The 24,495-nt window shown below is 43.5% G+C and overlaps 1 protein-coding gene across 1 annotated transcript in view; it reads right to left on the minus strand.

Annotated features, from left to right (window-relative positions):
* The window catches only part of Gli3 (GLI family zinc finger 3), a 257,726-nt gene that overhangs the window by 173,512 nt on the left and 59,719 nt on the right, over positions 1-24,495 (minus strand). Inside the window, exon 3 of the mRNA XM_075970160.1 lies at positions 7,612-7,854. Within this exon, the coding sequence (XP_075826275.1) occupies positions 7,612-7,854 (243 nt within the window). The remainder of the gene's footprint in view (positions 1-7,611; positions 7,855-24,495) is intronic.

Genomic DNA, 24,495 nt, shown 5'->3' on the forward strand with positions numbered 1-24,495 from the left:
TAAAAAAAAAGTCTTCATACAGAATACTTGGTTCTTTAAGGAAGCAGCCACGTGATTTTTCACATTTGGGGATTTGTAATTTGGGTTCAAAATACTGTGATTATTAGGGTCACCTAGTACAGACAAGAACAACAGCTGCACAACAAGAAAAAATGCCATTATGTTGTCTTCATATGAAAATAGAAAATGCTGTCCAACCAAAGCAGTGAACAGCCAGCCAGGGAAGTCCGGGAAGGCATGCCTGGGGTGGAGTTGATGACGAGGCAATTCCACAAATGGAGGTAAATTCAAGTCTGAAGCAGAGAACCTCTTCATCTGCAATAGTTACCCAGAGGCTTGTCAATTCTCAAGAGACATGTACCAAGTCTCTGGGAGCATCCTGGATTGGATACAGAACAGACAGATCCTGAGGACACTGACTTGTCAGACAGTTCCTGTCTCTCTCACTGTGAACCCACCCTCTGTCCAAAAAGGTTTCTCTACCTCCCCAGGCATCAGGCTTTTTTTGGCCTCTTGGCCAGTAAGAACAACCCTTGACCTAGATTTGTCTTTCTGTCTGTCTTAGCCTTAGAATTTCTTGACTGTTACCTCCTTCAAAAATCTTATGAAGATTTTCTCTTTCATATATTCTTAGAGAACACCACACTGTCTTTCCTCACAATTCCTGTGCAGTGACTCTGTCTACTGGTCTCCATAACCCACAGCTAAGGCTGCACAGAGGCAGGGGACTGCTCATTTGGCTCAGTGTTTGGTATCACTTGGGCTATTTCCTAAGTACATGCTCAGTTAACAAATGACTGACAAAATCAAAAGGCTGGGTAGTCGAATCAATAAGACATTTTTCCTTTTCTTTGTTCTAAGATGAAGAAATTAATCTGAAATAGAGGCTGGTGGAAAATCTGGGCCCATGAAAAAAGGGACGACTCCAGAAAAGTAAGCACAACTTATTTATTTACTGGAAACCAAGGCAGAGGCCCGAATATAAAAGGTTAAATAACTGAGAACGTAGGATCCTTTTGGAAGAACACTACAACAATCGAGACTGGATCAGAGCACTGGAACTGACCAAATCAGTTACTGTGTATTAATTCAAACTGTGAAAAGGCTCAAAAAGAGGAAATCAAGTCTTTTCATGGAGAAGTGTGAGGACACAGCACAAATTTATAGATGCAAGATCAAGAAAGCTAAAGCAGGATAGGAGACACGGCTTTCAAGAGACATCAAAGGTAACATTCTTTAATTATACAAGAAAAAGGAGGAGGGCCAAGGATAATGTTGCCTCCATTAGAAGAGGGAAGAGGGAGCTGTTAGAAGCTGGCTAGCAAAAGGCAGGAGTCCCTGTTTCCACACTTCAGTCTAAGACAGAAGAAAGCAAAACAGGAGGGCGGGAGGTGGGCATGGAGGGAAAGAACCCCAAGATAGTGCCATTTGGGTGGGTGCCAAATTAAGAAGGGAGTAAAAATCATGTGACATTTTTAGGAAACTTTATCCTTGCTCCTGAGCGGAGCTGTGATGTGGTCTCATTAGCATGAGCTTCACACCAGCTGGACAAGGATCACTGGGGACATTATTACCAAAATCGTGAATTACCGAGGTTACTGAAGAAAAGGGCAAGCAAGCACTATGCTTCCCTCAGCTTCAGGAAAAATACCCAGCAGTCCCAGCTAACACGAGTGTCACGTCAACTATGACAGGCAGCTCTACTGTGCTAGTCCCACAGTATTAAAAAAAAGCTTTCATATCCCTGCCGTGACTGACCTGTCAGTTCATTCCAAAGGGCTACAATTCATCTCTCATGTGAAGCCTAGCAACTGTACACCTCCTTTACACAGAGGGGGCTGTGTGGGACTTAATGACTAACCCTAAGATGACAACAGAAGCAACTACATCTCTTCCAATTCCAAAAGAGTAACCTCCGTTGAACAGGACCAAGGTCGAGCAACCTAATAGCCTCCTAGTTATGGAAGAATGGGGGTCTCCTCCCACACCTTTCAGGGAAATCGGGGAAGTGGGGGGCGGGGTACAGAAAAGCCAAGTGCATACTTTGAGCTAATCACACTGTTCCAAAAGAGATCTGGCTATGTTATGGGGCAGTGACAACCAAAGGAAGTAATAATAATGTGTTTAAACATGGAACTTGCATGTCTCTTCAGTATCTAGGATGGGAAGGCCATCTTGGAAGATGGTAAAGGAGTCTTATCTAACTGGCCCTAGGAGAAGCAATCACATGAACAGAAGAAGGCAGGAAGCAGGAGAGTGAAGGTCCAAAGGAGGTGATGGAAGGAGATGTGAGTGGAGGTACAGGAGGGGTTGGCCATCTTGTCACTGGCTAAATTATTTTCTCTAGAAACAAGGTCTTCTTCTCTTTCTTTTTTTTTCCCCATCTGTGTGGCCTGCTAGTAAATGTTTTCAAAGTCCACATATAGAACCAAGTAACTTTTCTCCAAACGGTACAGTACTTTTCTCCAAACGGTACAATACTTTTCTCAAGTTACCTGGTTCCTATTTGCACTCATCATATCTCAACCTTCATTACGAAAAGGTCAAACCCAGAATGCTTGCACGATCCCCACTCCTGTAATGCTTTAGTCACCTTGCAAGAAAGCTATGAAATCTGTGGGATGATGCAATAAAAGTCTACAGCAAAGGTTCACTGTCCTCTGGGTTGCTGTACGGAAGCACATCCTAACACTGAACTTTTGAGAAAAGACAAGTGTCTTAAGCTCACAAATAAGTTATGCAAGAGTGTAGAGACTTTCTGACAGCCACCCCCCCTCCCCACACCTCGAGACTAACAGTTAGGAAGCAAGATAGTCAGCACAGCCCCCAGAGAATGACCCAGCATTGCTCGCTCTACTTAAATAATCTAACATTCAGAAGGGAAATGAAACCTCCCGATTGGTTCATCAGCAGTTCTCCAAGGAGGAAGAGACAATCTGGATAAAGCTGGAACTGTGTGCTAAGGGAACTGTCATTACCTTTGCAGTTCGGTCAACACAAAACTGTTCGTTTGTGCCTTGTGGGCATTTTTGTCTCCACACTCTCAAGATGACAATTGCAAAGTAGAAGGACTGTGAGCAGGTGCACCTATTAAATATGTAAAATACACATCCTCTTCCCCCTCAGTCAGAAGATACGTTTCTAAGGCATGTGGAAAGTCAGTTAACACAGAGACAGACAGGTAAGAAAAAAACACTTGCTTGTGCCTTTTTTTTTTAAGCCACAAGCCTACAAGTGGGATCAGTACAATAGCTTTCCACAGAAAATAAATGCAAGCCAATTAAAAATTCCATTTCTTTTCTTTAAGCTAATTCCTCAGATTTTGCTAATTAGCAACTAATAGTTCTGTCATTTGAGCTGGGGAACAGAAGGGAGAATACCAGTGGTGTGTTTTCAATCAAAGCATTTGCATGCAAGAATGCATCATATTTTCCATGAAGAATTACTGCTTGGGAGCAGGGCGGGGAAGAGGGCAGTCAGCGCACAACTATAAAACTATGAAGGAGACTTGAACTTTTAAAGAAAGAAGAAATCTTTCTGCCCCCTTTAACAAAACTGAGAACCTTCTGTGACATGCTCAATGAGTCCAACAAACTTCACACCCAGAACCCTACAGGGACGGCTACAAAGCTACACTCTTCTAAGTGAGAAGGAAGACAGTGAAACACATGTTTCCTGTAAAAGGGAAAAGAATAAAAGTTAAGTGTCAGTCAGGGTACAGAGCATGCTTGAACTATTATGTCACCTGCCTTCCCAAGTTTATAAAACAATAAATGAAAGCACTGGGAGATGGTGGTTTGAAATATCTGCCTACAGATGGAGCAGGAGGAGAAAAATGTTGCTGATCAATCTTTGGGCAAGAGATGGAATCTCTTAGCCTGACTCCAGGATAAGCAGATAGGGTCCCCAAATCTACCTCCCCTTGTGGTATCCCAAATTATAATACGTGAGTGATGCTGTGGCCAAGAGGCTGTCAGCACCACATCATGTGTGAGACATGCAGCTTGCATGCTTTCTTTCTTGCCCTGATATACAGCCCATCCACTGCTACCCTTCATGGGAGAACACCCCACCCCACCCCACTGTGTGGATTTTATTCCAAACACATGTTGAAAACGTTTGAAGTACCCGCTATCCCTTGGCTTTCTTTTTTCTTTCCTTTTCGAGTTTTTAAAGTCAAACCCACAAAATCTAAAATACTTTGAATTCTGCCAAACTACAATTTGTGAAGATGCATCACTGCCTACCCAAGTATAATAAAATCTTATGCAATAAAAATTTTACATGTGTCCTTCTGAAGGGAAAAAGATGTTTTGTTTGTTTTTTTCTTCCCTTTTCTGGTCTTACAGGAAACCTACCCACACTTTAGAAATACAAAGTTAGTATATATAGAAGCACAAATTAGGCATTTGAAAAGTCTACATTTTCCAACCATGGATAATTGAAGGAATTACTGAGTGCTCATAGCCAGCCACATTGGACTGGTGGAGTCTTTAGTATGCAGCTGTCTCACAGAGCTGGCAAAGGCAGAAGGGAGGAATGGGCCCTAGAGATGCTTCTGCACAGTGTAGCAAAGGTCTACAATGAACTTGGCTTTGGAGAGTACTGCAGGAGGGAGACAGGCTTTGCCCACAAGAAACAGAAACGAAATAAAATTTAATGCCCCTTTCAAACACATTTTTTAAATTCTCAGGACATTTATTACCTTTATCTCACATTAGTCATTAGCTTTGCCTGGGTAATTAAATCCATGTCAGGTATGCAGATTTGATCATAAACACCTAAAAAACCACTTGAGATGTAAATAGAAGATTAAATACCCAAACAAGGTTCTAGGAAAGTAAAGTCATATCCTATCTAAAGCAAGCTTAGTTTAGGGTCTTGAATTATTTCATATCAACTAATAATACTGCACCTTTTTCTATGTTTTTACTCATTATATAAAATATTTTCTGACATAAATTTAAAATTTTAGGACTTCTTAAAGTAAAAAAGCTTCATAATGTCTTTTCTTACGAAACAGACAAAAGCCAAAGCCAACTGGGGTTCCATGAGAAAGGCAGTCTGAGGAGAAGGCACGGGGCATAGCTCTTGCTGCTCTTGTCTTTCTTCCTGGTTACAGCCCACTCATTTTCTAAGCAGTCACAAAAACAAAACAACAAACAAAATACACTGCAGCCTCACAGAAATGGCATGGTGTGGAGAGTGAGCCAACCACATTGTGGTGGTGATGGAGGACGAGAAGAAACAGAGGGGGAAGTAGAAGGAAGAAGCGGAGCAGCATGGCCTCACAATTTTGAGGCACTTAGCATGTGCTGGAGTTTAGGAAAGACTCCATTTTACTGGCACAATTGCAGAAGAACCCCAAGGCACAGTCAGTCATAACATCACACATCTCTGAGAAAAAGGAAATCACTCTTGGCAGCCAACACACTGACTCAAGGTCACAGGGCTAATAAGTGAACCACTAGCATCTGAACCCAAATCTGCAGTTTCCAAGACTTCCGGCACATAACTATGTAATGTTCCCAAGTCAGGAAAACCATTGGTGAGGACCTCAGAATTCCTTCGCCATGTGGCTATAGACGGTGGATGTAATCAGAGTCAACAGCATTACTTCAACATTCTTTTATGTAACAAAGCAAGAAATCACAAGAAGAGTCAACTTATAGGTACTATATCCTCAAACTAGCAAAACAATAAATGAATATAAATCCTACTGTGAGCTCTCCAGGCAGTGTTAGCTAATGCTACTTTGGTGAGCCAGGAACTGGGTCACACAGACCACTGAGCCCGTACAGGAGTCCCTGCTGAAAAGAAAGCCAGCCCCTCAAACGATGGGCAGACTACTCAATGGGAAACTGTTAAAACAAAGAACAAGCTGCAAACTGGACAGAAAGTTAACGGTTCCTCTACCATCAACCAACAGAAAGAAGGGTTTATCCACTGTCTGGACTAATTAAACACCTCACTAATTAGTGGGCATCTGGAAAAAAACAAAACAAAACAAAACATCACTGTGATGGGAAAAGCTTGTGTTCACACAAAAAGACAAAACACTGCGAGGAGCTTGTAGGCGGGTATCAACGCTTGATCTTTAAAAGAATGTGCGTGTACTGCTCACTATGAGGAGCTATAAACACAGGTGGGGAGAATATAGGAATCCCCAGTGGTGTCTGCATGAATCATATTCAAGAGACCACAAATAAAAACACGATGAAAGACACTTTAAAATGTGATCAGAGGGGAAAAAATCCTATCAACATTATTTTTTTATCTTCATTTCTAAAAGTCAGGGGAAAAAACAAAACGAAGTAAGCCCCAAGGGAGGAAGGAAATATAGCTATCCAAACACTTCCGTCCTTACTTCTCCATCTACAGACACCTTTTCAGGAATGGGACCAATAAGCTTTTTTTTTTTTTTAAGAGAAAGTTAAGAGAAAGCACTTAACTTTTTTAAAAGCTAAAGGGGTGGGGGTGGGGGGCAAATCCAAACAACCATTTTTTAAAAAGCCCTTTCCACTTAAAAAGTATTGCTTCCCCCATTTCTTCCAACAATATACTCTGGTGGGGAAAGCGGTTGATGGGACTTAAGGTTGCTGCAAGACCCTTTGATCTGATGAGTGAGCGTTCCCCTTTGCTTCCAGCTAACTAATGAAGGAATGAAATTAGCTTTTATCCTGGGCACTTTCTTGAGCAAAATAACATGCTCTAATCAGCTGTCCTCACTAATCAGTCATCTGGCTAATGACCTTTTGCCTTAAACACTAAAATTTCTGAATGATGTGGGAAAGGGGAAACACAAACCAGTCTCCCTCTCTGGAGCTCAATGGATCATCTGGAATTGGAGCCAGGAAGGTTAAATGGCAACTATATCCTGGCAAGGCGATAAATCTGTAATCAGGAGCTTCCAGCTTTGCCACCTAAACATGACTTTCATTACTCTGGAGCCAAATTATATTCCTAAACCAGAAACAGGCCTGAAGGAAACTCAGCCCGTATGTATTTACCATACAGTCTGCCTTTGCAAAGAACTAGCCTATACTTATGATCAGAGTCCTGTTCAATTTCTTTGATTCTGTTAGGACTAGAAAGGTAACTTCTGGTGTCTCGGGCAGGCTTGTAAAGAGAGTAGGGCTCACTGCAGACTTCCATAGTAACAAATTAAGCACTGAATTGTTAAAATTAGTTTGTTTTAACAAATCATTAAGCATAGGAATAGCAAAAACATGAAACATGAGAAAGAACTGCCATCAAAGGCTTTTAATACAGCTGCTTTAATAGGATCCCATCAACCCTGCACAGACAGAGTATATCTGGTTCAAACCCTAGCAAATCTCTATGTGGATTCTTGACAAAACCATCTTCCTGAACCCCCACACACTGAAAAACCTAAACGTACTTAGACTATAAGGAAATGTCACTCTCTGAGAAGAATGGATAAGAAACAGAAGTAGGAAAAACAAAATTAAACATTTTTATAAATGGAAGGATCAGTAAGTCATACAGCACATGCATGCCGGCATACACACCACACCCACCACACACCCCACACACAGACCCCCACCCAGGTCTCTCCAGAACAAGTGCTAATTGTCCAGAAGCACTTACGGTAGTGAGGCTCCATGTAACCATTCCGGGGATCCATGGCAAACACAGTGCCGCGATAAGGGAGTGAGGGCTCTGCCAGATGTGGCAGGGATCCATGGATCTCCTTCTTGATCAATGAGGCCCTCTCGTCACTAGACGTTGAGGGCTCCTCACTGATTTTGCTGAGCCCCTGCACATTCTGAGGCTGCATCGTGATTGCGTTTCTTCTCTCTCGGTGATAGATCTGTCCAGGACTTTCATCCTCTATAGAGAGAAGGAAAATGAAAGACTTTAGAATCTACTTTAAGGAGCAATTAAAAAAAAAGTCATCAATATAGTTCTCCCTGCCTCTCCTTTGCCTTCACAGCTACTTTGTAAATGACACACCTGTGGTAGGATATTTGCAGAGCAAAGTTGTCTATGAATGATGGCCCATGTGACACAAGGATCAATAAAGCAGGAAGGAAGCCTGAGGTGCAAAGTAGCTTGAGGAAGACAATGCAATGGAGAATCTCCTCCAAACACAACGATACCCTGCAGGCTTACAAGAGAGACAAAGTTTTGCCAACCTCTTGTCATGGATGTCCAGCTTCACTCTGCCTGCCTAAGCAAACAAGACCTTCGGGATAATGAGAGGTCCAGCTGACCAGTGGAGCTCTAGGTGGCTCAAGAAAGGCTGGGCCTTCATTTCTCGGAAGGTGAGCCATTGGAAAGCCATCCAAGAAACATCGAGGGTTTCATCTGTTCCAACACAGATTTGTAACCCACGAAGAGATTTAACAAGGTCAGAAAGGAAACTGAAAGCCCCATAGAGACAGGGGCAAAGGTGTCAATCAGGAAAAGAACAGAGCTTAAGACAGTCTCCATGAGTCTGTCCACAGGTCAAAGCTGGGAGCCAAGAGGAAAACTCAGTGAGACAGAAGGTCCAGGTGCAACATGGCTGTGTAGCTAAGGAGGAAAAGTCCAAAGACGATGCTCCCAGTCATGGTCTGATGTGACTCCAACACCCAAAATCAGAAGGATGAAATCCCACACACAGTTTATCTCCAGATCCGGAACACTTGAGCTCCCGCAGCCTACTAGAACTTTCCATCTCTCCACCACCATTCTCTGTGACTGGATGACCTTTGCTAGACCTCGTGCATAAACTTCAACCATCTCGCTATCTGAACCCACAGCAGGTGGATTCATCTGCCTGTTAGAATCACACCCAGTAAGCTCAACCAATCAAACATGCTGTTTTAGCAGAAAAAGCTCAGCAAGACACAGCTGTATGGGTACTGCTTAAACAACTCAAAAACTTGCATAGTCTTTATCCTTAATAAAAAAACAATTGAAACTCTAGGTATAAACAATTACATTACTGAACATCTCAGACAGACTGAACAAATCTAAATATGCAAACTTCTTTTCAAAGAAATCACAAGTAGGTGCAACTGCCTTAGTGTCCCCAGTCCAGGAACACTCCTAATTTCTAACACGGGAGTGTGGCTCTTTGTTCTCTTTGGAGGAAAGCAGAGCTGTGCATACTAAATATTACTACAAACTGAGATGCCAACACCAACTTTAGTGTTCCTGCCTATATGTGTGGAAAGCTTGAAAACAAACATTGAATTATTTTACCCCAAATGCTTTGCAAAACATGATGAGGTATGCTGGAGACCTTATAGTGAATCTGCTGACCACCAGAAAGCAACTGTGAAATATTATTTTAGTATTGTTTTGTGCAGATCCTCACCTGAAACCTCAGAATTAAAGGGTAAAACACAGGTTTAATCTATCAAATAACAACTAAAGCCCACAAAAAAATAAATAAAATAATCCCAGATTTTCACATTGATCTTTGCAAAAGTAATTCAAATCATGCTGCTGGCAATTTCAAGACAAACTACCAAAAACAAGCAAGTAAGAGCCTTCGTTTTTCTTCTCCCTGTTAATACACACAGGCATTGGTCTTCCCTGGAGATTCATTAGCAGTGAGATTTCAGGCTACAGAAAAGATTTTGGGGTTATGCAAAGGCTAATGGGCATCAAAAACACAGAAAATAACAGTTTTGTAAAAATTCCTACAACCTTCAAATAGACCAAGTCATAGTTTCCACTCATTTGTTCTCTGTAAAAAAAAAAACCAAACTGTGTTTAATATTTCAAGTAAAGTTAACTTGGAGCAGTGAGGGGCACATTCTGTAAAATAAGGGAAAAAAAAAAAAGAAAGAAACAAAAAAAAAAAACCCTTCCACAGAGGTACTATGACACATAATTAGCATTCTCTGGGAAAAAAAGTAAGTAAGCAAATTCTTACGATCTGTCCCAGGTTTAAAATGGGGGTTCAGGTTTAAAATAGGGGTTCCTCAACTTACTCTTCCCAAAAGAAATGAACTTTTTCCTGTTAAAACTGCATCCCTACAGTCAACTCTGGCTCTGTGGCGACGTGTGCATCTACAATGGGCAGGTAAAGACAACTTCACCAGCAACTGGACGGTCAGCATGGCTGATCAGCTCCTCCCCCCCCCACTGTCAGGCCCCTTCAGCCCACAGGGAGAAAGAAGGGAGGCAATGAAAAATGGGCTGCCTCTTAGCATAGTGACTTTGCTAATGAGAAGTATCCCAACATGTGTGAGGAGGTTATACAAGCTCAAATAGTTAATACAGAAAAAAAAATAAAGGCATTCTCTTAACTTTTATGACACAGTTGGCGCTGTGACCTTTTTACTCAACAACCCACTGGCTCCACCCCCATGCCAGAAGACACAAACTTCATGAATTTACCTCCCGTGTTGAGTTGCTTTTGATGAGCATTCAGATGAAAACTTGACAATACACACGCTCCCAAACACAAACAGCTAAGAGACTTGAGGGTATGATGTATACAAGGAGAGCACAACTCCCAAGCAATATTCCCGCCTGCTCTTATAAATTTAGCAACCACTTCTGCATGCCAAAAGACGAAAGCTGTCTCATCTCATTCAGCCGAGGCGAGCTGTTCAATAAAGTTTGAGAGTCAGTACAGACAAGCCACACTAGGCCAAATTATTGACAGAAACATGCTGTCCACCATGGCAACAAGCAGGAGCCAGCAGTAAAAATGTAAGCAAACAGCCCACGGCTCCAAGAGCATCTGCCAATGGACTTTAACAGCCAAGCACAAGCAACTGTTTGAGCTTCCCTGCTGAAAAGCTCCAAGCATGGGGGTCAAAGAGAAACATGTGATTCTCTCAAAACTTTCAGGAAAAAAAAAAACTTATTTCAAACACTGCCGTGACAATCCCACTTTGTACCTCCTTCTTCCTGTCATCTGTGCTCAGGCAGACGAATCTGCATGATTCCACGCCCAAAGACAGAGCTGCCCAAAGGACACTGTATTAGAAACCGCCCCAGATTTCACAAACGCCTCCAAAAGCAACCAACATGGAGTCAGAACTTAATGACAGAAACTGAGAAAGAGCAAAAACAACCTCGCTGCAAACACTATGTAGGGCAACTATCATGAAGGTCTGGAGAAAGCACCCCAGCTCTATGAAGGAGAACTCAGATACATCACAAACTCCTGGAACACAGGAGACAAGGTCTTTTTCACCTGGCAATGTAAGACATGTTTCACGCAAGTCTTTCTATGCAAAAACAAAACTCCACTAGGCATCTGTAGGCAGGACACCTCCATTCACGACAAAATTGGCTGCTGAGGAGCCCAAAGAACACCTGCTTGCTCTTTTCTCCATTAACACCCATTTTGCTCTGTTGTTGAAAACCCATTTTAATGCCATTACTCCTCTCTTGCCCCCAAGCTATAAAAGCCAGGGTGTGGGGGAGGGGGGATAAAACAAACACATGATACTTACAACTCAGTCCCTGGGTTCTGGCTAGCAACTTTCTCTAAACTTTTTGGTGAGCTTCTCTAACTGAGCCGACCCTCTAGGAACATTCTCAGCATCTCTTGGCCTTTCTTGCTTCTCCCTCTCGCTCTTGCAGGCAGTGAGGCTCCCATTAGAGGAATTAAAAGTGGTTGGAGCCATGCTAAATTTAACAAGCTCATTAGTATTCTTTGCAAGTGCTTGGAAGTGAACTCTCCCTATTCAAGCCTCCCTCTCCAGCAGAAGGGTCAGGCGGGTAATCATTAAATCAAACTAATGTCACCCTATCACAATCAGCCCCAGAGAAGGAGGGTTTATTATTTCAGTTTATGCTAAATAAACGGTTTTACAAATGGTCCCCAAGCAAGGTCAACAGCAGCTTCAATTACAAGACAAACTTAACAAGAGTTGCTATAAACCAAGTACTCCATATTGACTTAGGGACAGTCTGGACTCCACATATTGCCACTGGCACGATTGTACAGGAATGCGCATTACAAAACAAAGGAAGGGGTGAGCTTTTTTTTTTTCTTTGCCAGAATTTGCGACTGCACAGCGACTCCTCATTCACCTCTCTCCAACCAGCTAGCCGCTCAGCTCAATTCACCCCACACAAAGGCTGGAGCCCAGACCTCAATGGACCGAGTGAAACGTGTTCAAAACTAGGCTCTCTATTGTGACTGAATTTCTTAACATCTTTTCAAAAAGCGGAGAATGCCTTGAGGCTAAAGGAAGAAACAGGCTAATGGTGAATTGGGAATTCTGAGCAAATTTCAGAGCCCTTTCCTCCTAGCTTTTGAGGTTGAAAGCAAGCTCTTTCCTTTCAAGTTTCAAAGTCCTTTTTCCTCCCGCAGCGTCACAGAAGGATTTGAAAAGAAGGTAATTGTGCTCGCAGTCTCCCTGATCAGAGCTTACGTCCTATTTCTGGTATTTCGGAATACTTCTTGCAATAATAGTGCATATAGCTCAATCCCTTAACCGGCCTGCACTCCGCAATTGCTCATTAAATGAACAATTGTGGGTATAAAATGCCTTTTATGTTCAAGGTCTGGATATAAGATAAGCATTCTAGGATTCTAAATTTGGTTTACTAAGGAAACTCTCTATCATTAAATTATAAAACTGAAGTCAGAATATCAGGCTTTCCCAGAAAAAAAAAAAGGAGCACTCAGGTTGCAGTAAGCCAAAAAGATGGGCGGGTGGAGGGTGGGGAGAAGGCACCAAAACGTTAGGGGCAGGAAGGAAAAGACTGGGTACTCAGATTTCTGGCCAAATGGGATTTTCACCAGAAAAGAACACTGCCGTGTTCAGGGTCTGAGTCTCCGGTGCCCCTCACTTTTGATGCTGAATGATGGATTTGTCTCTGAATGAGTTAAAACACAAACCGTGGCTCAACAGTATGAGCGTGAGTACCGGTGATCGCTGGCCAGCAAGCACCTCTCCTCCGTCGGGGAAATAAATAATCCTCCACTGCCATCCCTCATGTTGTCTCATCTGATCACTCCAGACTCTCCATCCCATATGGACGGGAGAGAAGGTATGAGGCCCAGAGTCCAGATGGAAACCCCAGGTCCCAGGCAGTAAGTGATCAGGAATCCATCCTAGCCACTCCTCACTGAGCCCACACAGCCCTGTTAACAAGGGAGCGACTCTTAGGAAGGATTTTGGAATGATACTTGGAGGTACACCTCGACCCCAATATTTATGGGGTGAAAAACCCCAATGTTTTCATGTTGTGGGAGGAATTCACAAAACTCAGACACTCTCCATCCACATTTTGTCCCCATCAGTTAATTCCTGGGAACACTGAGAGGGAGCCAACCGACAAATTAATGTTCAGGCACCGGGGTAGTGTGCCATACTGCACATGCGCCATCCCCAACAGGGCTGAGGGTACCCACAGGCCTCAAGGCAGTGTACGTGGCTATCTGTTCCTGGGTAAGCAGGTGCAACCAGTGGCTTCTGTGTGTTACTCCAGGCACTGGGGGGTCCCGCCCTCCCATCCTTTCTCCTCCCTCCCAGGCAACTGCCCCCCTGTGTTTGAAAGGAGCATTATTTCATTTTTCCTGACCATGCATTTGTGGCATTATATCAGCTCCTTCCTTTCATTATTTACATGTCGATGTTTTTGAATAAACCTGGTAGAACCCAAGTCCTCACCTCCCCTTCTCAGAATCCCCCATAGGACTTGGACCAAAGAGATAGCAGAAATGAAAAAGAGAAGAGACAGGGCATATTCAAAAGTAGAGCAGGCTTAAGCCAGGTAGGGGAAGTACAGTTCCTGGAGTTTTAATGCCAGAATATTCCCTCTCCAGGCAAACTGCTGTCATGCCCTAGCCAGGGGCTCAGGAACGCCTGGAGCACTGCTTCCAAAGAGGCTGAGCAAACAATGCCTTCTCTAAGAACATTGCCAATACCCTTGAGGTCAGACATTGCCCTTGTGCTGCTACACATACATCTCCCATTGACAATGACGGATGACAGAGGGAGGGGCCCAGATGGATCAAGAGGGAGCCCTGGCTTTGTCTGCAACCTTTAAACCATGCTGGCAGGCCGGCAAACTGGAGAGGGTTACAGCGGGATTTGAAGCATTGGGGAAATTCAAGTGACAGCCTCCCCTCAAGCTGATAGGTAGCTCTCTCTTCCTCCTTTCATCAACCAGGAGGTCTCAGGGTGAAAGGAGAGAAAGAAGAAAGTGTCTTCCATCACAGGCACACAGCCCCATTGTTTGAACATTTCTAATGCTCTACGCTAACCAACACTGCCCTGGACCTTCACTGTAACTATCTGCTGCAAACACAGCACGTTTGTGCTCAACTCAAAGCTAAAGTCTTAAACTCACTCCCCAACTGCTTAGTTTACAGAGCTCCAACTAACTTTGAAAGAGGCCCGTGGGATAACAAGAAGCAGACAGAAGAAGATGAGAAGTTCGGTAAGCGAAAACACGACCCTGGAATGACTGGCACCTCCACTGCAGCAGAGAGCTCTGATCGTGGGTTCAGGACAGGCAGCTGTCTGTCTTTTCCAAAGATAACAGCCAGGATGAGCAGATAGCATTGTGAACTTGATGGAGGCCTCAAGCACACCCTGCGTCCTTCAGAGTATCCACAGCTCACACCTCTGAACTTTCCAGACTAAGAGTTTGGGATGATAACCCTGCCCTTGGGAGGAAGCTGCTGAAAGCTGATTGTGAGAGCACTGTGATCCAGCCGAACTTGTGGCCCATGATGCTAACAAACTTTCAAAGTCCTGGAAAGAAAGTACAGGTCAAGCCCCCACGAGGACCTAGGAAGGGAAAATATGCTCAAAAGTGTGCCCGTGAGGGCCCCTGGCTCCCATCAAAAGGGAGATGAGAGTTTTCTTATTCTCAAGGATGACCCTTCCTTGAAAAACACCACGAAGCTTCTAGAAGACTGCTCTCAGCTGCCCTCTGCTTACGCTGTGAGTTCTGAGTGGCATCAAAACCAGGACCATAAACTCCTGGGGGATCAAAATCGTCCCTCCCGCTTAACAGTGTGTTTGCACCTATCGGCAATGGCTCGCAGAGTGTGCAAAGTTTTCACTGAGTTGGTTTTAGTCTTCTATAAGCAAAGAAATGTAGTTTCTTCCTTCCTTTGCAAATAGAGTCGAGCATAAAGATTCCATGATGAGATCCAAAGGCAACAACATAGCAGAACAGCAAGGAGCTTGTTGGCAGGCTGGGGACCTAGTCTGCTGCTGCCCACGGCACCTGAAATTAAGCATGGTGCCTGGGCTGGGCAGGGGTAAACTTAAGAGTCCAATTTTCCTTTCAGGCACGGAGTAAGCCCATGTATTTAGCAGCTCTGACAGCAAAGTCCCATTTCTGAACCATCTGACCACTTTTTAAAATTGTAGCGAGAAACACAAGTTTAACTAGTTTTATTTGGGCTGTTGTGTTTGTTTTTAAAAAGGTCTCACTAAGACAAACTTTATTTTAAATTCAGAGATGGCCCATAAGTTTATCATCTAGTCTACTGATGGCCAAAATGTAAAATCCAACTGACACATTCTGTAATTTGGGTTTTTTTTTTTTTTTGAGACAGGGTTTCCCTGCAGCTTTGGGGCCTGTCCTGGAACTAGCTCTTGTAGATCAGGCTGACCTCAAACTCACAGAGATCTGCCTGCCTCTGCCTCCCGAGTGCTGGGATTAAAGGCGTGAGCCACCACTGTCTGGCTGTAAATATTTATTTTTAACATTAAAGCTATTTAATATATTGTTTTTTATAAATTCTAGATGTTTTATTTTAAGATTTTATCTTTAAGCACATAAATTTCTATACATGAGTGCCAGTGCTTAAGGAGGCCAAAGGAATTAGATCCCCGTAGCTGGAGTTACAGGCAGTTGTGTCTGATGAGGGTGCTGGCAACTGAACTCAGATGCCCTGGAACAGCGGTTCTCAACCTGTGGGTTGTGACCCCTTTCGGGTTCCTTATCAAATATTTACATTAGAAATCATAACAGTAGCAAAATTACAGTTATGAAGTAGCAATGAAATCATAGTATTGATGGGGATCACCACAACCTGAGGGACTGTATTCAAGGGTCACAGCATTAAGAAGGTTGAGAATCAGTGCTCTAGAAGACAAGAAAGCAGTCTTAACTGCTAGGTCAGTTCACTAGCCCCTAGCATATTTTCTTTGAGACATACTTTGTCAGTTGCCAACATACTACCTTCTGGTATTGCATCTGAGCCTTTTTTAAATCATAATTATAAAGCCAACCAGACTTCCTGTAAGTAATACTTTGTACAGCCAAAAGCTAAGGAAATGATCAGTTCACGTACATGGAAGTACTTCACCGCCCCCCTTTCCCAGTGTTTGAAGCTCTGCTGAGTTGATTTTGGTTTGTTCTCTATATAACTCTTTTCCATGACACTTCTATTAAGACAACTACAGACTAATGGCACTTTCAGGGAAAAGCCAAACCAGACAGTTCCTTCAGTGTCCCAACCACTGAACGCTGACTTTCATTACGGTCATGCCACCTAACTGAACAATGACACTTTCCAGTTTACAAGTATAAAGATCCTGAGTTTAAACATTAATCTGCACAAAGGAAATCTTAAAATTATATACAACAAGTTGGTTTTTAAAAATAATGTCTCTAGGACTGGAGAGATGGCTTAGTGGTTAAGAGCCACTGGCTGATCTTCCAGAGGTCCTGAGTTCAATTCCCAGCAACCACATGGTGGCTCACACGCATCCAAAATGGGATCTAATGCCCTCTTCTGATACCCTCTTTGGTCATCCAGGCACACATGCAAACAACCTGCCATATATACACCTGCAGGAAAAGTTCCAACTCTTCGATGACCTAATCCGAGGGATACATGGCCACCAAGTGTTAGCACTGACAGCAGAAAGGTCCTCAAAACATGCAGACTGACTACTGCAATATTCTCTGCAGGCAGCCATGCATCTGGCGCTAGCTTGTGTTCTATTTGTCAAAGTATGTTTTCAGCACACCAACACTGAGTGAGCTAACATTCACAGCAGTTCAAGAACCTACAACCTTATATAAAGAAGGCCTTTGTGTAACATCTGGGGTGCTTATATGGCTTTTTTTTTTTTGCCTTTAGATTGTGTAATGAAACAGCATGAGCATATGGCGGCATTATATTTTTAATAAATTTTTACACATGCTGCTACAAAAAAAAAAAAACAGGCCCTGCTGAAAAGTGAATTTGAACATGAAAATAATACCATTATTTTACTCAAGCTGGAGGCCACCAAAGTGCCCTAAGGGACAGCGAGGAGGACTTACCTATGCTGAGTCAGCTTCTGGACAAAGGCAGTACAGATCCCTGGGATAACGCCCTCCTCTAGCTAAGGCTCCTTGTGACCTCGGCTATGGGATGTGCACCTCAGAGGCAAATGTACACACCATTTGTCAATTATTTGGGATTTTTCTACATTTAACTTTACTTTTTAATCAGCATACAGATTAACGGGTTTCTTTGCGGCATTTTCACGCACCTTAGTCTCGGTTGACCCCTCTCACGCTCTGCCCCTCCCTGCTGGCAGTCTTCCATCCCCAGTATTCCCTCTTCCACCTGCATATCACATATGTTCTATTACCCTCCTCATCCCCTCCTCAAAGCGTCTTTCTTCTACTATCCTGGGCTCCTTTTCTGGGCTCTACACACAATTCCACACACCTACACTTACAGTAAAAGTGCATGCTGGGATCCTCGGGAGAACACAGTATTGTCTTTCTAAGCCTGGGTTACCTCACTTAATACACTGTTTTCCAGCCCCCTCCATTTTCTCACAAATTTCGGGCTGGATGAAACGCCACTGCGTGTATGTACCACATTAAGTGATGCAGTCATCACTTAAGGAACATCTGGGCTGACTGCATTTCCTGCCTAGTGTGACAGAGAGCAACGAACATGGATGTGAAAGGATCCTGAAAGCTAGATCCTAGTGTAGCACAGACTTCAGGTAGCGGCACAAGAACTGTGAATAAGAGAGGAAAAGCCCCAGAGGCCTAACCCCTCTCTACACACACCTGAGTCACAGGGACACAGGATGCGCCAGCCACCACCCCAGCAGCCTGCGCCCCCTAGGAAAAGTTCAGCTGGGCAGGGCAGATAAGGAACAGAGGCAGCGCCAAGCTGATCCCCCTGCAACTGAGGCTGGGCAGCAGGACACAGCCTGGATTTCCCTCTTAATTTTATACCAGTGATCCAGAAACATCCAGAAGAAACATAAGAAAATTAAACTAAATAAATAAATAACAGCAAGAGCAATTGGGGAAACAAAGGGAAGATTAAATTCATCTGCTTTCCTAAAACACAAACAAATCCGTTTCACGTGTTCTTCCTATCCGTCTTTCTCAAAAGCCTGCCAACTAAAATCTATTAACCACGCACCAGTTAACGACAGCAAATATTTACTTAAAGGAGGCAGGAGGCGCCTCCCCTGTCCTCTCACTTCGCTCCTGGGGTAGTTTCACAGGAGGGCACTGTCACAGTCCTCATCAGAAGAGGAGAAAGGCAGCGTCAGAGAGGCAATGCTGCTTACCCGGAGCACAGGCATGTGCAAGCCAGAACCCAGCACCTAGGCAGAACCCAACGCCTGGGCAGTAAACTCCTGAAGCTCCTCACAGGGTGACTCACAGGAAGAAAAGGAGTTAAAACCGTGTGTGCTGTCCTATGAGCCGGTCGACTGTCATGACACTAAGGGCGGTGTTTTCCTGGAGCTCCATCAGCATAAGAGAGGCACTGACTACATGGAATTTCTGCAGGTAAACTCGAAAACACCGGTGGCATCAATGGGGATCACAATGCCAGTCACACAGACACAAGAGAGGGGCATAGCTGTGTGAGAAAACCCAGCTAGCAAGAATCCACTTATGCAGCAGGCCACCGTGCTTCTAGACTGTACTTAGAGTAAAGGAGGACAGGAGGAAGAGAGTAACTATTGATATTCTAAACTTCTAATTAAGAAAAAAAAAGTAAGGCTGTGTGCAGACATAACCTGAAAATATTTTTATAGATTATTTATTTATGTTTCTATATTTCCCAGTCATTTTAGGATAGAGAAAGGTATCTTTTTAAATTTTATTTTCAAATCTATGTATCTCAAAAGGATTTCAAATTAAGTATTCACAAATTGAAAAATTATGTCCCAAAGTCTTTATTCCACCTCTTAAATTTCTTGGACATAGTGAGTATATATAGCCAGCTACTTTTACACATATTAATAACAGCTGTCACTGATAGAAGGTTTTATGTATTTCAATGGGTTCGTTTATTTAAAGTTGCATGACCACTTCAATTATTTCAGATCTATATACAAATATAACCCAAACAAATACCAAGTGTGTATACTGTTCCACCTCCTGGCAAATAATTAATTCAGCTTTTACCAGGTCCCCCCTGCAACAAAGAAAAAGTAAGCGCACTGGTAACACTAAGTCACTAAACTGGTAACACTAAGTTTGCTGAGTACTTGCCAAGCTCCAGAAGAGCACAAACCCCAGAGGACCGAAGCACCACCACCCCTGACCACCACTGTGCGGCCTAATCAAGGTTAATCCATCTTCTCAAGGCTGCTGGCTGAGGGGGGGGGGGGGGCGTATTCCCTACAGTCTGCTGGAAACTTGGTTCTCAATATGGCAATGCTGAGTTACAAAGCTTGGGACATGACTGCGTCACGATGACGCTTGTGAGAGTAGCTTGGTCATAAAACAGAAGCAAAAGGAACTTCTACCTAGCTTGCTCTTCCTCACTATGTGAAGCCTTCCATCACATTAGGACAAAAGAAGGCCCTCCAGAGGCCAAGCAGATGCCAGAACCACGCACTCTTCAGCTGGGCTGTCTCTAGAAGCATGACTGAAACAACCCTTTAGGTTTGATGAATCACCCAGTGTTGAGGAGCCTGTTGGGGCAACAGAAAACACACTAGAACGCTGTCCTTCAGGGAAGCGACCAGCTAAGCTGAACTTTCTCCTGTACTGCAAATTACAATTATATTCTAGAGCACCCAAGTGTCTTCTACAGAATCTTTAACAATTCAGAGCTATGGTAGCCTCGTGGGTATGTGAGGAGACTCTGGATTCCAATCCAACCTCTGCCACTTGACAACTGTGGCAGGGTTTTCTTTATTCTCCCCATTATTCTCTCTCGTCCCCTCCCTCTCCTCTAATGAAGTTTCCCTTCTACTGTCGTGTCCTGTGTGTATATTCCACGAAGAGTGAAAATACATGATATTTGTTTTCTGTGTCTGGCTTTATTTTGCTTACATGATCATCTCAAGTTTCAATGGTTTTTCTATGATGTCTGTCTTCTTCACAGATGAATGAAACTACATTGTAGATACACACATATTTATCTGAAGCTGATTCCACATCTTGGCTGTTATGAAAAGTACTCTGATACACATGGATGTGGAAGGATCTCTACAGTGCGGATGTTATAGTATCTCTGTTGACTTAGGTTCCTGAGTATATTCCTGGAGTGTTACAGCTAAATCACGTGATGGCTTTTGTTTATTGTTTTTTTTTTAAAGGAACTTCCATACTCACTACACAGTGTCCCTTCCACCAGCACTTGTTGTTCGTTTTTTCAGTGTATATGGGTGTTTCACTTGCATGTATGTCTGTGCACCACTTGTGTACCTGGGACCCATGGAGGCCAGAAGAAGTTGTCATACCCCTGTATCTGGAGGTACAGAAGTTTATAAGGCACCATATGGGTTCTGGAAATCAAATTCCAGTCTTCCAGAAGCACAGCTAATAATTTTAAGCACTGAGCCATCTTTATAAAGATGGTTGTTTTCTTGAAGCAGGCATCTATACTGGGCTGAGACGGAATATCAGTATGGTTTGGATTTGGATTTGCCCCATCTTCCCCAGCTTCTGTAACTCTGTAATTAACACACCCATTGCCTGACACCTCCGAGGCTCAGGCTGGATTATTTTCTTGTCCCTATAACTCATCATAAGTTTTCCTCATGCCCTTCCATATCACAACCCATTAACTTTCTAAAGTGCTTCTGGGTCCTGAACAGCTACTTCAAAAAGCAGTGTTTTAATACTGTCTTCTGGAAGATTGTATTCCAGCATTAGATGCAAGAAGCCTGACTATTTGGTTTGTGCTTAACGTAACAATAGTTCCAACAGTAAAAGCCATGTGTGTTTTATTGAAAGGGCAAACACCAGAAGTTAAAGCAGCAAATGGTTTATAGAGAAAGAGCAAAGACTTGCACTGAGATGCAGCTTTGCCTGGATTATATGCCAACAAATGAAAGGCTGCCTCAAAATAAATCTCCAGGCCCCAGGAACGTGCATCAGATCAGGAAAGCACAAGACATCTTCGCCCCCAACTAAAATAATTATCAAATCATGGCAAAGTTAAGAGAATTTTCTCTTTTATCAGTCAAATACAAATCCAGGTGACTTCTTAAAGTGTACTTCTGGAAACTGTAACTGCTTCTTAAAGGCTATGCTTCCACACAGGCAATATTAAAACTAATAAACATCTTTTCCACTTCTTTTAATAATGGCATATGCAATAAAAGTATGCAGTGCTTTGTTTAGCCACGGGACCTGGGGTTTAAAAGGAGTAAAATAAATAAATAATAAACATACATGGGCCACTTACCAAAAATAAAAGCGTTTCATTCAACCTTTTACAGGAGGCACATGCAGCATTTTGAAAGCAAAATTCTCGTAACACAAACCTCTACTTAAAAACATCGCTGCCAAGGGCTGGAGCCACAACAGGATGTGACTTCTTTTCCAATTTATTTTTAAGTGTTTGGGTATTGATGACATCAAGTTCCATGAAGCATAATAAGGCAGCGTGGCACAGTAAAATGGTTAGAAAAACCAGCTCCAAGACTCTCCTCCAGCACTTCTTCAGTGACCCAATTACCTTAAAATACTGCAGATTGCCGGTTGTCTCCTCTAAAAGGGCAAATGATAAAACTTGCCCTCTGAATTCATAAGGCTTTCTGAGAGTTAAATATGCCGGCAAGCAGAACAAGCTTCCCCACTGGACTAAGGTACCATAGCAGTGAAGTAGAAGCGCAGCATGGAAGCCTGCTGGTCAGAGATAGGAGACTCAAATTCCAGTTCAAAGGTTGACCTTCAGACAGGTCACAGAACAGGGCTAAGCTACTGTCTGCCATTCCACAAAATGACCAATCGTTCATCTACTCTACCCAAGTTCTATTGGGTTCTCTTAAGTGCTCACCAAACAACCAGGAGAGAAGAGCTCTGACCCCATGACCAGTAGATGACCCAGCCTAAGAACCCATTATTCTAGCTGGTTCCCGGGGCGGCTAATTTTGGTTGTCAACACGACACAATCTAGACACAACTGAAGCCCAAGAAGCTGGCAATGCGTGTGTGAAAAGGTCGGCCTGACTGGGAAGTCTTCAGTCTCCAATGGATTTGAGATGAGAAGACCCAACTCAAATCTGGGCCACTTTCTGGGGTGGGCAGCCCACATGAAAGGGCATGGGAGAAGCAACTTTTGCTTTTTGTCTGCTTGTCCTCACTCTCCCAAGCAAGGTCATCTACCCTAATCCTGAGGCATATTGTCCCCAGTGCTAGAACCTACATCTTCAGGATTCCAACATGGACTGAAGACCAGCAGCTCTCTAGGACAGCCCTGGGACTCCAGCACCGGACTGGGACTGCTGAGACTGAGCAAGTGCTGTTTCCTTGGCCTGCCCATCATGAGACAGCCACTGTTGGACTACTCAAGTAACAGTCTGCAAGCCACTAGAGTAAATCCCATTTTCATTCTGTCAATCAGTTCTGACTAACGCTGCCCCTCTCTCATCTGCTTCTCTGACACAGTATTGGTCATGTTCCAAAAATCCACATTTATTACATCTATGCCTAGTTTACTAACTTCATGTTGGAAAGTGTCAAACTCTTCTCCACTTGGTTCTCTACAATGACCTGAGACAATAAATTTTACTAAAAATGACTAGAAAGTTCTAAGGACGGTCGTTGACGGTCGTTGACAAGCAGAACCACAGCCTGCTTTTGTGAAGCTTGTGAGCAAAGAGTCAATGAAAAGCAATCAAAAACATTTGTGACATAAATAAGAGAGATTCAAATTCCAAAGTCCAGTGTTCCCAAAGTTTTACTGGAGCACTCCAGAGTCTTCTTCATTTCATACTGTCAAGGGCTGATCCTGTACTAAAAGCAGCAGCAGGACTCGGCAGTGAGAACAAGCAGCCTGCACAAACCCAGAAACCTTAGCTGAATGCATCACTAAGTCTTCAGTCACTGTGATACCAGAGAAAACAGGTGTCCCGTCTGAATTAGAAGTTCTGATCCATGATTCCGTTTGTCCGATTCTTGGGGCCTGTGGTAAGGAGAATGTCGTAACAGGGTATATGGTACAACAAAACTGTTTGCCTTGTACCAGGAAGTGAAAAGGGAAGAGAAGAAAGGTCTGGCACCCTACGGTCTCCTTTAGGATTGCTCTGAAGAGCTCTCAGTCAGTCCCACCTATTCAAGGTTCCACAGCTTCCCAATAGCACCACCCTAGGAACCACACCTTTAGAAAACAATTAGAATCCAAACAAGAGGACTGGACTTCTGCAGAAAGTGTGCTGTTCCCAATGTCCCCATCTCAGAACAGGCTAAAAAAAGACCCATCGGTAAAGCTATGAAACATATCTGGGAAATAATATTTAAAAAGAAGCCATTACCATTTCCAAAGAACGTCTAACAATGTTTCCAGGCTGGAAGTTTGAGGTTGTGGTAATATCAACCCACTTCACAGATGAAAGAAACAGACAGAGAGATGGGCTCTCCCAAAGTGGCAAAGCTGCTGTGTCGGGGGTCAAATCAGCTCCCAAGGATTTCAAACCTGACCACTTTATAATCTAGGCTAGCATAAAACAGAGAAGTACATACAATCTTCAACTTCTGAGACTGCTTGCTCCCACCACACTGGAATCACCTGGCCCGAGAAAGCACAAATGCAGCTAGAGCTCCACTGCAGCCCTCTGCATTACGTGAAACCATGTGACTCCTCATCTGCAGGCAGACCTAACCAACATCATCATGACAGACTGCCCCAGTGGCCAGTCTCCAGCCAGCTCATAAGGCCTCATTCATGCCAAGGCTTAGAGGAGCACCCAGCACAAACCCTGACCTTCTAGGACAGCGGTTCTCAACCTTCCTAATGCGGCGACCCTTTAATACAGCTCAGCAACTCATGTTGTGGTGACCCCAGCCACTAAATTATTTTTGTTGCTAATCCATAACTGTAACTTTGCCATAGCTCTGAATTTTACTGTAAATATCTAATATGCAGGATATCTGATATGCCACCCCTATGAAATGGTTGACACCCTAGGGGGCTGTGACCCACGGGTCGAGAACCGCTGCTCTAAGGCATGGAAAGAGAATGGCTGTTTCCTGAAGTTCTCTTGTGGACAGAAAGAAAGCTAGAAAGGCAACTGTCAGAGGGCAGAAAGAAAAGACTGCTCTGCTCAGGTACCAAGTGTAAACGTGGATCATAGAGGAGACACTGATAAGACTTGATGTGGGAAAATT

This window comes from Microtus pennsylvanicus, chromosome 4, assembly GCF_037038515.1.
Source record: "Microtus pennsylvanicus isolate mMicPen1 chromosome 4, mMicPen1.hap1, whole genome shotgun sequence".
NCBI lineage: Eukaryota > Metazoa > Chordata > Mammalia > Rodentia > Cricetidae > Microtus > Microtus pennsylvanicus.